This window comes from Equus quagga, chromosome 2 (assembly GCF_021613505.1).
Source record: "Equus quagga isolate Etosha38 chromosome 2, UCLA_HA_Equagga_1.0, whole genome shotgun sequence".
NCBI lineage: Eukaryota > Metazoa > Chordata > Mammalia > Perissodactyla > Equidae > Equus > Equus quagga.
The window spans coordinates 64,042,064-64,060,504 of NC_060268.1; the positions used below are offsets into that span (position 1 = coordinate 64,042,064).

Consider the following 18,441-nt stretch of genomic DNA (forward strand, 5'->3'; position numbering starts at 1 on the left):
TGGCCACAAATTAAATTTTGGTGAAATTTATGGGCTATTGTCATCATAATCCATTCTTATAATCAATAAAGTACAAAATTGAAATAAGTTGTTGGGAGTAGGAAGCACAATATCAGAACACACCACAGCTCCGTTCACAACCACCACCAACAGGAGAACGAGACGCCATGTTGGGGGAAGCCCCCAAGCAGAGCTGCGCCATGTTGCGGGAGCGGCGGCTTCTCCTGTGCTCCAGGCTAGCTTCCCACAGGAATCTCATATGGCCAACATCTGTGTGATGGTGGTTGTGCTCATTTTTAATCATTCCCGTTACATCCAATTCACAGTATAAAGACTTATGTTGTGAGTAAATTGCCAAAAAACACTTTATCTGGGTCAGTGCCTAATGACTCCCAAGGCAGAGTTCTGAAGAAGCTCAAGTGTATTATACAGCTTGGACTTGAGGCCTGCATGGAACCGTCTATCTTCTTTAAGACCAAAGCAGTGTCCAACACTCTCAAGTGGTTGTAAAGAAAGAGGTGGAGGATCCCATGGAGTGGAAAAAAGGGCCAGAGGATAGAGGCTTTCAATGTGGTACCTCTGCTGGCCAATAAATGTGGTCAAGTCAGCATCTGGGGTTCTAACCTATTAGATTAATGACTCTCCTATGGGTAAAGAGAGGATGATGTTGATCTCAGAGGCTTGGGGTGTGGATTAAATGGCTTTATGCATGTACTAATGTAGTACTCTTACCATTAAACACACCAAGTCTCAAGCCTCAAGCAGCTTGAAAATTGAAAGGCACCTCTAGTTTCTCCAAACTGGTACTGCCCCGAATGTGCCAGAATCTGCTTGCCCTCGCAGCACTTCCAACAGTACCTTTGGTCTCCCATATAATTGACTGTGAGCATTGGAAATAGTTGTGGTTTTTAATACAGTGATATTTCCTCTTCGGGGACTCTGGCCCCTGGTCTCATTTCAGCGACTGCTAGCTCTGTCCCAAATGTGGTTCTTGTTTCTTCCTTGTCTAATGGAGAGAGTGTGTGCATTTGCACAGGGTTTTTAATGGGCTGTAAGCTGTTGGCTCTGAGAGAGATTCTTGGTTCAGAGCCAGGGAGACTTTAAATGTTTGGGGAAGCCTGGGAGTGCTGCCGAGGGGGCCCCTCCTCTGCCATATGCATGACGCAGGTCACCACAGGCAGGTAGATGTTCCTGTCCCCCTGACAGACAGGAGGAGCCCAGCTCCATGGACAGGCACTGCTAGGGCTCTGTTCCTTGCTTGGGCGAGGCCTCTGGGCCAGGCAAACTTTTCTACGAATATCTGGAGTAGAAGTTTTAGATGAAGCCAGAGATTGTTAAGAGGGGTCCTTTTTTATCATTCCAGAAACAATTGGGGAAGCTTCCAATTTGGCCGCCCCTGGTGGTCTAGACCATAGAGTTCTCAAGATGGAAATAACTTCCAGGGATTTTTTCTCTCAGGCAAGACCACACCTCTGCCATCTCAGAAAGACAAATCTGTTCTATTTTGAACTTCTCTGGGAAGGAGATTTTGCAACCATGCTTGGAAACAGTCTATTTTTAATGATCTCTGCACTTTTGCCTTCTCACTCCAAGCCCTGTGGCTGAGGCCCGTTGGCCTTTGTCTCTGTGAAACCACCCTTCGTGGCCTTGAAGGTCATTGTTCAGGGTGGTCATCCCTCACTACTTTCTTCTTTGCGGAATCATTTCAACCCCAGCACGTTTGGGTGGTGGCCAGTACAGTTCTGGGTTTCTCAAATGTCTCCCCCAAAATCTCCCACCAGCAGAAGTGTGTGAACATGTGCACATATGTGCGCACACACATACACACCCAGGCACACATATCACCTTTAAGGAAGCCCCAAAGTGGCCAACTGAGGGCTCAAAATTTCCTTGAAGTCTACTGTTTTCTTTAAACATTCAAGGAAATGTGACATTCTGTCTCCAAATATAACTGATTGTTTTAATTTTGAAAGAATGCTTTAACTTACTTAGCATCAGGAAAAAATGTACATATACACCTTCCTTTTTTTTTTTAACCCCTGAGGACATGAGTAGTTTGGGAAGATGCCACATCTTTTTTTCTGGGACGTCTGGTGCCCCTCGCTGCACTGCTAACAACCGGAGTTAGAGAAGGTTGGGTAGTGTGTCTCCTGGCTCCTAGTACAAATAGATCTGACTTTGAATTCTGACTGTATCACTTGTTAGCAGCCTAACCTTAGGCACATTACATCAGCTTCTCAGTTATAACAGTGGGATAATATTTCCTACTTGATAGGGTGTATTCATTCAACAACCATTGAGTGTCTGCTATGTGCCAGGCTCTGTTATAGGGGCTGAGAATAGAGGTGAATAAGAGAAAAAGATCCTCACATATAATGAGGTGTTTCTATTCCAGATGGGAGGAACCGACAATATATAAATAAGCAAATAAGAGCATTTCAGGCTGTCAGAACTGCTATGAGGAAAATGAAACAGGGCAATGTGATGGTGACAGTGTGTGTATATGTGTGTACGTGTGCACTCATGTGCACTCACTGCTTTAGATGGTGTGGCCAGGGAAGCCTCTTTGAGGAGGCGACATTTTTTTTTTACACTTTTGTGTGTGTGTGAGGAAGACTGGCCCTGAGCTAACATCTGTTGTGAATCTTCCTCTTTTTGCTTGAGGAAGAGTGTCCCTGAGCTAACATCTGTGAGGAGGCGACATTTGAATTAAGGTCTGATTGGGAAGGAGGAGCCAGCTTTGAGAATTAAATGAAGGAGGTTAGTAAGGTGCCTGGCATGTGGTAGGAGCTTAGTTGACGTTAATTGGCTCTCTTTCTTCAAGAATCAAAGAAATACTGTTTAAACATGGGGAGATAGATTTTATAGGTTGTTAGATGTGATTGGAAGGATCTCAAAAGCACAACCAGGGAATTCGGACTTTGGAAATGATACAGTGGGATAATTTGTTTGCATCCCAAATTGTTGCACCTCTTCCAAGGATGGCTGCTCAAGGGTACTCCTGAGTAAACAGAGTTTTTCTAATTGTATTTGCACCTGGGCCCTGATAATCAGCGTCTTTTCCTTTGTTGGAGAGGCCTAGCTTTCTACTCACCTACTGCTGTGACCTGCTCCCATGGAGCATGTAAATAATATCTTCACCTCCTTAACCAAATAATATCAGGCTTGAGTTGTAACCTGTTAAATATATGGGAAGAACTGATATAATTATTATTTCCTTAAAGAAACATTGTATTGTGCAAGATGTGCATTTCCTAAAATATGCCAGCTCTTTTTCTAAAGTATTTTTCTTTTACATATATAAATAATAGTAACCAAGCCTTAAACTAGTGATTGTACAGGACATTATGGCCTACGAAGCCCTTTAGTACCCAGTATTTGGGCTTCATAGCATTCTGGAGAATTAAACACCATGAGGCAGAGAGAAGAGTCTGAGTTTTGGAATCAGCCCAACCTGAGGTCCAATTCTGGCTCTGAGCCTTGTCTGTAATTTTTCTTTAAAAGTTAAAACAGTGTTTTATAAGCAGAGGACTCATAGCCCCTTGGTGTCTTGAGTATATTCTTGATGGTTAGCAACTTAAATTAGATTTCTTGTTTTAGTTTAGAATTTTCAATTTGATGATAACCTAAAAATATTAATATAAGTCTGTTCTGGATAATCTGAATGACAGTTTATTAACTGAATACCTCCATTTTAGTGAAAAAAAAGATTTTTAAATTTTTAATCCATAAAAGGTGGCAATTTTGAGATATCTCATAGGGTACCAACCTCCAAAGACCCTGCCTGTCCTGCAGAGGTCACAACCATGTCCACCTTCAGCTGTGTTGTACAGGTTCTGTCTTTTGTGACCCAGCTCACACTAGCACATTGGCAGTAAGTATGGTGGTAAATAGAGGTGAATTTTTTTTCATCAAGTGGCATTTAAAATTATTTTAGTGTTATAGATTGGCTCTTCAAAATAATGGATTGGTGGTTTAAAACAAGTTCATTTTTCAGAAGGAAAAAATAACTCAAATGACGATCTGTTGTGCTCAAGTTCAAGAGAATCTCATCAAAAGGTGAAACTTTAAAGACTATTCTACAATCGCACCCAACAATGTCTATTTACTCATTAGCCATCCATCACGTGAAATTAATATTGTTAATTTGAATCTTTTTTGGTTTTCAGTTTTGTACTTACTGCATTTGTTGATAAGCATAAAAAATTTATACCTGGTTTTGTCTCACAACTTGGGGTGTAAGACACATGAAAACAGAAATTATAGTAGAATATAGTGAAGTGTGTTCAAAATGCTGTGGATGGCTAAGGGACAGAGCAACTGTCCTTGCCTGGGGAGTCAGGGTAGTTGGCAAAGAGGGCACATAAAATTCAGTAGGTCTTGAAGGGTGAGCAGAAATTTATCAGGTGAAATAAGGCTGGGGACGAGGGAGAGCTTTTGAGCCAGTCACATGGGTTGTATGAGGCACAGAGTGGCGTAAAAGCTTGGTGTGGTCGTGTGAGAAGTTAAGAATAGGGAAGTGCTAGAAGGGGAGGCCGCAGGGCTAGGTAGAGGCCAAAGAGTGAAGGGCCTTGTGAGCCAGGCTAGGGGACTGGATTTAGTCTTAGAGGCAGAGGGGAGCCCAGGGATGTCAATAAACATGGGACTTGGATTATGTGATTTTTAAGAATGTAATTCTGGAGGTGGGGAATGTGAGGGTTGGATGGATAGAGACCAGATAAGGACAAATTGGAGTGAGGCCTTGACCCAACCATGGACCATGAGAATGGAGAAAAACGGAAAGTCCACAGATATTTCTAAGGTAAAAGTGGCAGAATTTTGTGTCCAGTTGGAGGAGGGGAGTAGGGGATGGGATCACTTCTGGATGAACCAGAAGATTAGCGTTCAGAGGATGAGGTGTTCAAGTCCTGGTTAGGCGACATGTTGAATATGAAAAGCCCATGTGTCATTCTGTTGGAAATGTCTAGTTGGTTATTAGGGATATAAATCTGGTGCTTGGGAGAGAGTTTGGGGCTGCCCATTAATAAGGGAGACATCAACCTGAAGATCATTGCTGATGCTATAGTATTTCCCTGTGAGAAGGTTTGGATAAGATTGGAAGGCCAAGAATGGAACCCTAACATCTGAGGAGCAGATAGAAGAGGAGAAGCAAGCATACTGAAGAACTAGACAGATAGAAGAGAAGACAGCTAGAAGTTTAGGAAGAAAACCAGGACAGGATGGTGTCCTGGAGTCAAGGAGAGAGAAAGTGTCAACAAACAGGAGGTAATCAGGGGATCAAATACTGAGTGCATTACTTTAAAAGGACAGGAGAACTGTCTTTTGGATTGTCAGCCTCTTTTCATTTAGGCACACGGAGCAAGGAAAACAGTAGAGGCATCAGAGATCACTAGCCAAGTAGCTGAACAGCCATGACATGTGCTGCTACAGAGAGAGTAGGTGTTTCACATTTAACAAAGCAAATGGGCAAGAAACCAAGAAGTTGGTACATTTGTCCTTCATTCATCCATATGCTCATTCATCCATCCATCAAATATTTCCTGAGGGCCTGCCAGATGACAGACTATGTATGAGGTACTGTTAGAGTATATGGAACGCAAAGATAAATAAGACAAAATCCCTGCCTTGGGGAGCTCACAGTGTTGTTGGGAGACCACTGTGTACACAGATAATTATAGTGCCAGGTGGTAAGTGCTATGGAGAGGGATATGGTTAATGGCCCTGGTGCATCGGAGAAAGAGCATTTGACCTAGATGGGAAAGGTCTTTGGAGCTGAGTAGGAGTTCAGAGGCACAGGAGAAGGAGAGAAGGGGGAGAGCATTTGAGCTGAGAGAATAGCAGGGTGAAGGCAGGAGGGGAGAAAGGGCACGTCCTGCTTCATGCACAGTGTGAGCATTGGGGGTGAGGGAGAGCAGAGGTAGAGTTGAAGCTGGAAAGGAAAGGTGGGGCCAGATTATTAAAGGCCATGGCAGAGAATGAGTTTGGAGCTCATGTTTTGGAGAGTGGGAACTCAAGAGACATTGGTAAGCAAGAGAGTAACACAGTAGGACTGGATTTCTAGAACATAGCTTTGGTGACAAGAGGCGGCCTGAGTGGGCAAAGGAAGGACTGAGGCAGGGAATCTGGATAGCATCCCATCTCAATTCATTTGTAGCCTCCTTCGTTCAGCAAAGTATAGAACACCTATGATGCGCTTGGCACTGGATGCTTACATGTTCCATGGCAATGCTTTTGAATTGACTGTCTTTCAGGAGCCTGCTGGTTCCAGCTGCTTCCTGAAGAGTGCTGGATATTGATCCAGAGGTAGATGGCCAAATCACCAGACAGAATTCTCTGCTAGAAGGTGACTGTTTTCCCAGTCAACCTCTGGGTCCATCAGCTGGCACTGTTTATTGTGTGAATTACTCATTATTTTGACTGTCCTGGTTGGCTTGGGTTGCAGATAGGCAATTGCTGTTGAGAGCACAAGGCCAAATGGACTAGCCACCGAACACAAGAACACACCCAGGCATTGCACACGGAGACATCTGCTTCTGTTTCCCGAGTAGCTGTGCAGCCACACAGGGCGGACTCAGTACCCAGGCACATGCTCTGTGTTATTTTTTAGTTATAACTGAGGATGATTTCCATGTGGCTGATGATGAAAGAGTCAGGTCAATTTCAGAAAGGGGAGTGTTTCCGATTATGCAGATCACATCCAAATATTTACCTCATTCCATCATTTTGGCTGGGTCCTGCATTTGAATATCATGGAAATGCATCCGGGCCTACTTTGCACTGTGTTTAGGGAAGATCTTCTATGCTTAAAGCCTGCTCTTTGCTGGCAGTGGGGAAGCCTGGGCACAACCTGTGGGATTGCCTGTCTCTCTTGTGGGACTCAAAGCAAATCAATATGTGGCAAGGAATGTCAGTGCTCTTCCAGGAAAAATCAGAGCCTATTAGCACGGGAAGGGACCACGGCCCTAATCAGTTCCAGCCAGCTCATTTTCCTGTCATGGAAACTGAGGTCCAGAGCCATAGACTGACCTGCCGCAAAGCAGGAAGGGAGTAACAGCAGACTTGGGACTGGAACACAGGGGCCAGTCAAGGGTTTCTCACGAGTCTTCCCTCTTCTTTCATCTTTCATCAGTTCCTGTTGCTGCTAGACCTCTTTTGTTAAAAGTATATTTCAAATGGAGTCTGCTTAGCCTGGATCCCATATAACATGAATGTTTTCCTGTCTCATATGATAAACTCCGATTTGGCCTCAACTTGAATGGCAGAAGTAGAAGGGGTAGGTCAAAAACGCAGGGAAGTTGAGGGTAATAAAATAATGTGGCTAGAGCATTTTGAGGTTAAGGAAGCAGCAGCATATGGTCGAGGTCCAAAACCTGAAAGGTAAGTTCAGTTGAGTGCTTTCCTCTTCGAATCTCACCTAGAGCTCTCCAGCGGCCAGTGATTTCTTCAACCAGAGGATGCATTCAAATCACTGAGGAAGCTTATTGAAAATGCGTATTGCTGGGCTCCACCCCAGAGGTTCTTATTCTCTAGGTTTGATGTAGGAGCCAGGAATCTACATGTCTCAAGTAGATGTGAGGTTGATTGTGTGGCAGGTACCCTGTGGGTCACACGTGGAGAAACAACACAGGACTAGGAATAGGAGGACAAGGGTATGTCTGTGTTGTTCTCCAGTGTTTGTGTCAGAGTATATACTCAATACCATATATGTGGATGAATATGGTAGAGTTTGATGTATCTGAGATCATTTACTACCACAAGAATTCACCAACTGGGAGGACACAGGTATTGAGAGAGAACCTAGGGGCCCAGCAGACAGAGCTGGAATTTGCAGGGCAACCAAATTCCCACCTGCTTAGCTTTCAGATGGCTGCATGTCAGTGGTTTTTTTTCTTTATATGGCTCATGCTTTAGCAAAGGCTTGGTCCTTTACCACATTTCTCTCTCTCTCCCTTGGCCTCCACTCATTCCTCCTCGTTTGTTAACAGTTTTGTGCAAATGCGTCCTTTTAACTGTTCCTGAAATGCATTCATTTTACAGCTGCTGGCTTTGACATTAATGCTAAGAGGTAAGATTTTGGGCCTTTGGAGTGTGTTGTATCAGAGTCAAGATAAGTGATTAAGATATAAGGTTGAATTCGTCTTTCGGAGAAACCATCATGGTGGTTTAGATCTGGTTTGAGTTTGGAGCCTCTTTATCAAGATATATGACCTCCCCGGGCCCCTGCACAGGGTCCCAGGTAACAAATGTCCTAGCTGAGCTGCCAGCTCTATGTTCCTGCTCTCCTTTGCTCTCAGCTTTCCAAAACTTTGCTCTCTAGGCTCAAACTCCAAGGTGTATTTTTGTAATGTTTGCTTTAGGGTGTTTACTTGGTTATGTGGCTAAAACCAAACCTACTTTTTCCAGTCTTTCCTAGAATGAGACTTTAGAATTTCAGGCTTTGCATGTGACTCATTTTCTATGAAGAACAGATGGTGGGTTTAATTTTGTAGAAAGAAAATTAGAAACCAGTGAAATCTTACATGATTTCACATTAGTACCAAAACCAAATACATTGAAAACATTTAGAGCTGTTCCTAGTTACAGATTTACTGGTGGCAAGAGAAATTCCCAGGGTTTTCTGTGACAAGGACTGCCACCAACTCTTGGTTTACTTGGTGCCTCCCACCTCCCACAATCTGTTCTGCATCTTGCTCCATTTAATGTATTTATTTTTATTTATCTAGCAAGAAGATTGTAACCATGACCGAACTTTTTTAAATTACAAGAAAACTGTCCTGGGTCCACCTTCAGTAACAGATCTTATGTTTTCATTTTTCCGTGTCCCCTTCTAGGCTTTGTTCATATGCCAACATAATCTTTACATTATTATGATCATGGTATAGTTACAAGATTGTATTTGGCATTTTTCACTTAATATTATGTTACAAAATTATTTCCATATTGCTCTTTATTGTTCACGATTGTGATATTTCATTGAGTAATTAAGCTCTAATTTGCTTGACCGTCCTTCTATTTTGGTCTTATATGTTCATCCCCCTTAAAAGGATTATGATGAAATAAAACAGACACAATCGCTCTGATTGTTGCTTCTCCTACTCTTCTCTAAACTCACTTGCTGTCTGACCCTTGCACCTCTCAGTCACTCAGCCCATCCCGTTTCATGGAGACCTTGCTTCTCTAGTTATGCTGACTGTGGTCAGCTACTGTCTCTATATGAATTCTCCAGCCCTGGACTCCCTCAATCCGAGGCTTCTGCCAAGTCCAGACCACCTCTGATCATCCCAGTCACTGCTTTCTCTCCCCTCAAGTCCTGTGCCAAAGGCAGACCTGGCTTGGCTTATTTCACATTATCTTGGTCACCATACTTTATGTGTATATTGTAATATTTGCAATCATTTAGATATCATTTAGGGTTCTTTACTGCAAGCAACAGAAATTAACATGAGTAGTAGGGACTTTAGTCGAACCAACCTAGGAAGCCGGTGGGCATTGAAGCAGGCCAGAGAGCAACAGGAATGTTCTTAGAGCATAAACAGTGGGGTCAGGGGAGCTGCTGCTGGAACAAAGGACCCAAAGCCATTTCTAGTCTCTTGGTCACTCTACTAGAGATTCACATTGCAGGGAGGGAGTGTCCAACTGGCCCACATTGCCTACCTTGGCTTCAGCAGGCAGGGCCCCTGAATACATTCTCACCACACTTTATCCAGTGTGGAAGAATGATTTCCTAAAGGACCCAGAGAAAGAAAAATGATTGCCAGGCTGCCCTACACACACATCTTCCCATTAATATACGTTTACATGAATTTCCCTGCCTAATTTTAATTTCCATACAACCAACCCCAAAGTGTCAGTAGTAACAGCATCTAGCTCCAAACCCAAAATCTTTGGGGGATTTCAGTTTCCCCTCTAGCTCTGCCAGTCTCTTCTTTTACACGACCCAAGTTGAGTGAAACAGGGATGTGACTACCCTGATTCTCTGACATCTCTGAGTGCCTTCCCTTTTTTCTGCTCCCTGACTCATGCCCCACAGTGCCTGTTTAGAGAGGCACCATAATATCTAGCAGTCGTTTTTATATGACGAAGGGGATGTTAGAAGATTTGGAGCGCTTCATCCAAAATACACTCATCTCCCTTGACCCTAGCCTCACCCCAGGCAGGACATATCATAATCTCTGGAAGAAGGGGCATAACGGGGTATTTGTACTTTGAAAAAGCTTCTCTTTTAGTTCTGTTATCTTACGCCTACACCCACCCTGGCCCTATTCTTTAAAACCTCCAGTGGAATGGAGAGAGCACCGGTTTGGTTCGAGGGGTGGATCTGCTTCTTACACATTCTAATTTTGATTGGTGACATATGTTTCCCAGGGAAGGGATGAAATGCAGGTCTCTTATGTTCCTGCTGGGTGACTGGCAGTGCGTTTGATGCTTTACTTTGTTATTTCATTTCATCTACCTAACAACAGTCAGATTTGCATTATTTTGTCTCTTATATGTATTTTCAAAGTCCATGCTTCATCCACCAGAACACTCTGTACCTCAGTGACCACATCTGCAAAGTGAAAGTAAAAATCGTTGAAATCAGGATGAAATCCTGTGAGTATCAGATGTAGGGCTTGTGTTAAAGTAGTTCAGGCATATAAGGGATGCTTTTGTTAGTCTTAAACAGCTCTTCTTTCTCTTCATGTAGCTCTGTTGAGGATTAAGTTAGATAATACATATAAAGCAATTAGCCCTTTGCTAATATTCTCTACTAAATAAATGGTGGTTGGTGTTGGTGTCATTTGTTAAACATCTGCTGATAGCTGTGGCCTGCCAGCTGCTCCAAGCTGTTAGGTGAGCCCCTGGGGCAACCAGCTAGTTGTATGACAGAGGTGGTAGGTGGATGAGGAGGCCACACTGTGTTCTGCTTTTTCATTCCTGCTGCCCAGTTTGGTGGGGAAAGATTTTTTAACTGGGCTATTTCCATTGCCAGGGTCAGGGAACTACTCATATTAGGTTGAATCATGTGAGTCATTTGAAACTATGAATCATGAAGTTGCATTTTCGTAGATCAAAAATGGTAACATATCAGTAATTATTTATGCTTCAACCTAATGCTTAAAGAGAGATATCTACAAATAGTCATTCTCTGTATACTCTTCTACCTCTAGGTTGTTTTTTTTCTTCACCGATTAATATATTATGGAGAGCTATCCACTTTAACAGACATAAGTCTACCTTACTCTACCAGGTAAATTGCATTGCATTGTTCGGACAGACTAGATTTTGTTTAACCAAGCTCCTATTCAGGGACATTTAGGTTGTTTCCAATTTTTTTTGGTTTTGTTCTTACAAAAAATGATGCAGTGAAAGTTTTTATATACACAACTTTACGCACTAGTTTTGAGTGTATCTATAGGGTCAACTACTAAAAGTAAAGCTCCCAGGCTAAAGGATATGTGCATTTAAAATTTTGATAGGTATTGCAAAGTTCCCTCCAAAGAAGTTGCCTCAATTTAGACTCCCATTAGCGCTGAACATTCTTGCCAAAGCAGTATTGTCAAACTTTATAATCTTTACCAATCTAATGGGTATAAAATGGAATTCTGTTGTTTTATTTTACATTTGTTTGATTATATGTGATGTTAAACAGTTTTCATATATTGTGTTTATTTTCCTGTTATATTAGGCAGATCAGGCTGCCATAACAAAATACCATAGACTGGGTGAATTTATTTCTCACAGTTCTGGAGTTTGGGAAATCCAAGATCAAGATGCTGTCAGCTTGGGTTCCCCAGTGAGGGCTCTCCTCCTGGTTTGTAGATGGCTGGCTTCTTGCTATGTCCTCACATGAGAGAGCTCTGGTCTTTCTTCCTCTTCTAATAAGGACTCTAATCCCATCATGGGGGTTCCAACCACATAACATCGTCTAAATCTAATTAACCTCCAAAGGCCCTGACTCCAGGTACCAGCACAGTGGGCGTTAGGGCCTCAGCATGTGGATTTTAAGGGGGACAGAAACATTCAGTTCATAACAACTGCAAACTATCCGTTCATGCCCTTTGTCCCTATTTCCATTGGGTTTTTTGGCTTTTTCTTACGGATTTATTAGACCTCTTTATAAATGAGGAAAATTAGCAGTTCAGGGTGCACTTGAGAAGCACCTCAGGTTTTCTGCTTCAGTCTTTATATGTCCTCTGTGTATTGAGGAAGTGGCAATGTTCTGGCAGCTTACAAGGCTTTGAGTTTCCACTATTTGTTTTTGTCTCTTACCGTGATTTATTCTTTGATTTTGCTGTTTGTCACTGACTAACAGAGGTCCTCTTAGCTAGTCCTAATGTTAGGAATATTATGTCTCAGAACACTTGGAAGTTTTCCCATCTTGCCGCCAATCAGGAAAGAAGGAGGGAGCAGGGTCATTCGGAGGGTTGGGAAGCTGTGGAGGGAGGATGGGAGGCTGAGGCACAAGGAGGCTGACATCCGAAGCCCTCCTCCCTTTATTTTTCCTTTGATTTTCCTTCCTTCCTTTCTCTTTCTCTGTATTTCCTTCCTTCCTTCCTCTCTGTTCTTCTGTTTTTTCGTTTGTTTGTTTCTGGCTGTGTACTATGAAAACACAATTCTGGAGCATGTCCTCAGATTCTCACCATGGGGACTGAGATGGAATTTCAAGTCACTCGCCATAATTCAACTATAATAGAGAATTCTTATGAATAGAATAGGATGGAATGTGGTTTCATGTTTTCTTTCTCCAGGGACCCTGCCAAATTTGGCAATAGGAAATTAAGGGTGGGATTAGTTCTAGGAAGTGGATTTTTAGGATAGCGGCATGTCTAATCCAAATATTAGAGACAGTGCCTAAGTTATCTGTGTTAATGAGAAATCAGGAGGGGGTGGATAACTGAAATCCCTAACTGTGCCAGAAACAGACTTCTGCCTTTGCTGGTTTATCCTGATTATCCTTCTACTAGAACTATCAAAATGGATTTATTTCTACTCATTTCACTCTTCTGTTTTTCACCAACAACACAGCCAGGAAGGCAACATACTGCAGGCAAAAAAAAGGACACTAGAGTAGGAGCCAGGATTCCTCAGTTTTAGTCCTGTCTGTACCCCTCACGAGCCTGCGACTCTGGGCAAGTCATACAGCCTTTTGGGGCCTCGGTTTCTGCCTTGTAAAAGGGTCAAATTAACACTGGCCTCCCACAGTGGCCTGAGGGGTCCTGAAAGGTGTAACCTGAAGCTAGTGGTGCCCATGCCATAGAGCCCGTCCCTGTGCACGTGAGCTGTCTGCCCTGTGCTGGACCCAGAGAGGGTGCTTGGCAAATACATGTCCACTTTTCTTCCTTGTCCTGGAAGTACCAACACTGTGTTAGTCCCACAGGGACCAAATGTTTCTGTACAAAAAGATTCATGAGAGAATAAAGAAAATATTGAAATATTGCGTGCCTGGAATTCAAACCATAGGGAGGAAAAGGAAGGCTCTCGGAGCTGGGCCTGGTCTTGACCTGGGCCCGACCTAGCAGCCATTAGGGTAAGAAAGGCATCAAGGGGCAGGAAGAGAGAGTAACACAGCGGATAAGAGCAGGGTTTGGAGCCAGACTCTGGGCCAATCCCTATTCTGCAACCTACCAGCTCTGGGACCCCAGGCTTGTCACTTTGTCTCTCTAAGTGCAGAGTTCTTCTCATCTAAAAAGGAATAATACAGATACTTTATGCAGAAGAGTCCTCTGAGGTTTACCTCAGAGTCTGAAACCCAGGGTGTTAGATCCCTAGGGTGGCTGTAACAAATTACCACAAACTTGGTGGCTTGAAACAACAGAAATTTACTCCCTCAGAGTTCTGGAGGCCTGAAGCTCAAAATCAAGGTGTTTCTAGGGCCACCCTCCTTCCAGTCACAGAGGAAAATCCTTCCTTGCTTCTTTCAGCTTGTGGTGGCTCCCGGCATTCCTGCTTGTGGCTGCGTCACTCCAGCCTCTGCCTCAGTGGTCGCATGGCTTCTCCTCTGTGTCTGTGTCTTCTCTTCTGTGTCTTATGAGGACACTTGCCATTGGATTTAGGGCCCACCCGGAAAATCCAGGAGGATCTCATCTTAAGATCCTTAACTTAATTACATCTGCAATCACCCTTTTTCCAAGTAAGGTCATATTCACAAGTTCTGGGGGTTAGGGCACGGACATATTTTTTGGAGAGGGCCACCATTCAACCCACTACACACACTTCAGGCATTACTTTATATGTCAAGACTGTAGTCTGATTTGGCACTTTTTTTTCCAGCCACCTCAGTGAATCTGCCATCAGTTTGATATTAATAAATCAGGACATGTGAGGAAGGAAAAGAAAGAACAAAAGCCGGTTAGTTTGTTTGTTTTGTTTTATATTTATAAGCAGGCAAATAGCTCTTGGGTCCCCAATTTAGTAGTGTTGAGTTGAATGTACTTGCTTCGTGCTCTCATTCCCCCTCCTCCTGCTGCCCACACAGTGGCTGTAAGGAACTGCAGCCCTCCTGTCAGAGAACCTTCTGTCTTGTCCTTACTCTGACCCCATCTCCTGCTGGCTCCACCCCACATTGCCACTGACCTCTCGCCCTAGCTCTTTGACCATGGCTCCTGTAGCCTGGTGGTCTGACATCCAGCTCTGAGCCCAACCGTCTGGTTAGATACTTGCTTGCTCCCTCGGTTCCCTCAGCTCTGTCACTCATCCTGCCTCAGTTACTCCCTGAACCTTCAGGAACCCACCTTAAGCTATAAAGGTCACCCAGAGACCACTCTGTACAAGGAAAGTGGCCTCAATGAAACAAGCCCCGTGGCTTCAGGGGGACTGATTACTGGGAGCAAAGACTCTACCTAAGAGCTGAGCCCTCGCTTTTAGTGACTACACTGCCAACTACAGCAATGGCCAACACTTAGTGAGCACTTACCTCAGGCACTTCATGGCGGGGCGCGGGGGGGTTCCTCGTCAAGTCCTCACAGCCACCCTCTGAGGTAATCTTAGCTCCATCTCTCATTTCCCTGTGGTTACGAAGGAGTTCAGGCTTCTCAGGTTTGTTCATACAAAGGGGAACACAATCCCTGGAGCTTCTCACTGCTCAGGGGTACTGTGGGGACAGAGGAGAAGGGCAACTGTAAAAGGTCTTAGAGTTCTTGGGCTGAATAATGCTGCCAAAACCCAAGATCTAAAACAAACAAAAGTCAAGGTAGTCTGGAGGCATTTTTGCACTTCAGATGAAAGCCCGAGGTTCAGTGAAAACCCACATTCTATGGAAAGTCATAGTGTTGCTCAGTGTCTGACGGGTAGGAAGGACATTCCAGGAGAAGGATCCAGAAGTGCAAGAGTAGTTGTCTGCTGGAAGAGAGCAGGGAGTGCTGGAGCTGCGGGTGCTGGGAGCTGAGTCCAAACCCGGCTGCAGCACCATGAGTGGGGCGGGTCACAGTCTCTGAACCTCAGTTGTGAAACCTTACCTCTGAAAGGTGAGAATGGCAGTAACCAGGGCTGCCGTGAGGACTAGAGATTACCCTAGTTATCTGGCACTTGGCACCGAGTGGGCGCCTGAGTAATTACAGCTATTACGGTGATCCTCCTCTGTGGCCTTCTTAAACCCTCACCCCACCCCCTCCTCACCCCGATCAGTCAGGGCAGCCAGTTCCCCAGGAGCCTCCCCCAGTCGCGTACTAGCTGCACACAGCTCTTCTGCTGCGGGGTCCGGGCTGTCTCTGTGGACCTGGGGTGCTTTGCTCCTCGCCCTCAGGCCTAGCTCAGTGCTGGCATACAGCTGGTGCTCAGAGCATGTCTGCAGAGTGAAGGAACGCTGTGTACCCACGCTTAGCAAGTGTCTGGCATAGTAGGTGTCAGTGAAATGACCAATTAAACGAATGGGAATGTAGAATCACCCTCTGGATAGAACCGTAAAACTTTCTGACACTTTTCACTTCTGATTCACCATGGAAGCAGGAAAAATTATCATCATGGTTACTAACAAGTATGTATTCAGTGCCAAGCTCCCTGCTAGGCACAACGATGACCTGGCTCAAATCTCTTTACATCCTTATGAAGTCCCATCTTTCTGAGAACACAGTGAGGCTCTGAGAGGTTCAGAAACTTCCCCGTCACACTGCCAGAAGTGGTGACAGGGATGTGACACTAGGCACCTGGCTCTGCAGCCGGGCCTCTAAACTGTGGTGTCCCATTGCCTTCATTGAGTGGAGGCACGGGGCTTCCGGCGTTCCCAGGAGCTGAACGGAAGTCCCTGAGGCCTGAAGCCCAAGGACCTAAGCTGGAGGTTAAGGGGGACTCCTGGGGGGTAAGCCTCAGTAAGAGGTGAGGGCACCATGTTGAACTCTCCAAGGCCATGGTACCCAAAGCAAGGACCGAATTAGGACTTTTGTGGGCCCTAGGGTCTTTTGCTTTTGTGTCCCTTCCTCCATTGAAAAATAAATAAAATTATACTTCATGAGTGTTGGTATAAAGACAAATATAACCTAGGCCGTATTATGTTCATTTCGTTCTTCAGATTTTAAAACAGGCCCTATGCCGACTTGTGCCTAATGAAGAAGCCTTTCAGGCTATCCAAAGCTTTGGAGGGTGAAGCAGGAGCGGGTGTTCTGGTCCCCTAACCAGTCTCTGTCTCCGCAGGTCCCGCAGCGGATGGTGGCGGCGGCCGAAGGCGCGCAGGAGGACGGCGGCGGAGGCGCCCCGGGCGTCTGGGGCGCCTGGGGGCCCTGGTCCGCCTGCTCGCGCAGCTGCAGCGGCGGCGTGATGGAGCAGACGCGGCCCTGCCTGCCCGGCTCATACCGCGCGCGCACTGGCCCGCGGCCCGGAGCCCCCGCGCGCGCCTTCGCGGGCCACGTGGTGTCGGCCGTGCGCACGTCGGTGCCGCTGCACCGGAGCCGCGAGGAGCCGCGCGCGCCGGCCGGCCTCAACGCCAGCCGCCAGGGCCCAGTGCTGCGGGGCAGCCGGCACCCGCAGCCCCGCGGGCGGGAGCCCGCGGCGGAAAGAAGGTACACGCCCTCCGCACCCCGCCCTCCCACCACTGTCCCTGATCCTGCCCGGATGTGCGGCGCGCGCTGCACTAAATTGCGGGGCTGAAGCGTTGCTTTGCCGGGTGGGGAGGAATTCTTGGCTCCACATATCTCCTTTCATCTTTTGATTTATTTTGCAGCCTTGTAAAGCGTTGAGGCCACTCCCACCTCACTCTGAGGTTCTGAATAGTCTTTAAAGTGAAGCTAATTCTAGGAATGCCCTTAGACATCAACCTTAGGGAGGCCCTGCAGCGAAGTGAAAGTAGAAGGGGACCTGGAGCTGGGAGACCTCGGCTCCAGTGCTCCCCAGGTGCAGGGGGAAAGAGAGAGATCTGGCCACAGGCTGTGTGGATCTGAGCTGAGGACACAAGACAAGGAGGCTTCTAATCCAAGAGCCGATAGAAGTTTCTAATCACTGGACAGGTTAGATGTCTGGAGCTTTAGATGCTCCCTGGCTGTGGGTTTCAGGATTCTATGAACTTTGCTAGAAAGTTTCTCCAAAGAATTTTGAGTGAGCACACTGCTTTGAGGATCTAATTAAGGACCTAGACATTTTTTAGAGTCTTATAAAATATAAACTCCAGAGATGGCACAGTGGTGTCAAAATAGTTGTATAGCTCTAAAGAGCCTGCCATGGCTAGGCCGGCATAAATATGCCAAACTAGGCAGTGCCCATGGGAAAGGCAGGTATATAGGGGCTGAGGAGAGCTTGTCAGTGAATTAGCTGATATTTACAGATTCCTCAGCATTCAACAATATTTGTTGAGTACCCTAGGTCCATGAAGGAGTCTGAGAGAATGTTAATATATTTTGTATTAATAATACAAAAGCAATAACAACAACAAACAAACATTTACAGGAAGAGCAAAAAGTGTACGATATGCTCTCTGTGCTAAAGAAATGTATAATTTAGTCGTCAAGCCAAGTTAATGCCCATCCCAGGCAGGGCACATGCGTGTCAGGTGGGCTGCCTTGCCCCTCTTGTCACTTGCAGTTCAGACATCAACAGCGATGGCTACCCTCTCCCACTGTGGTTAGATGCTACCATGAGAGTCCTTCTCAGCCATCTGCTGTGGGCTGTCACTGCCAGACACCTGGAGGTGGGTAGGAGATGCAACCCATCTACCCTCCCCAGCTGCATGCTCTTGACCTGATCAGTAGGAGTTTGGAGAGAGAGGACCATTTCACAGAGAAGGTGTTTTAGACGAATTGTGAAAAATAAACCAAACTTGGGTAGATAGAAGAGAGAAGTGAAGAATTGTGAGTTTCGAGGCCTGGCATGTCCTGTCAATGGGAGAGTAAAAGAGAAAGATCAGCTGGGAGAGTATGCTTCTTTCTTTCTCTCGTCTTGTGTAAAAGCTAAGCATCCTCCAACATCCCTCTGGGACTGGGGTCTGCTACCAGGCCTAGTGCCGAGGGCTTGATGTATGTTCTCTCCTTTCATCGC

The 18,441-nt window shown here is 45.3% G+C and overlaps 1 protein-coding gene across 1 annotated transcript in view; it reads left to right on the plus strand.

Annotated features, from left to right (window-relative positions):
• Nucleotides 1–18,441, plus strand: part of LOC124235145 (thrombospondin type-1 domain-containing protein 4-like) — a 342,518-nt gene that overhangs the window by 70,380 nt on the left and 253,697 nt on the right. The window contains exon 5 of the mRNA XM_046652754.1: nucleotides 16,609–16,973. Within this exon, the coding sequence (XP_046508710.1) occupies nucleotides 16,609–16,973 (365 nt within the window). The remainder of the gene's footprint in view (nucleotides 1–16,608; nucleotides 16,974–18,441) is intronic.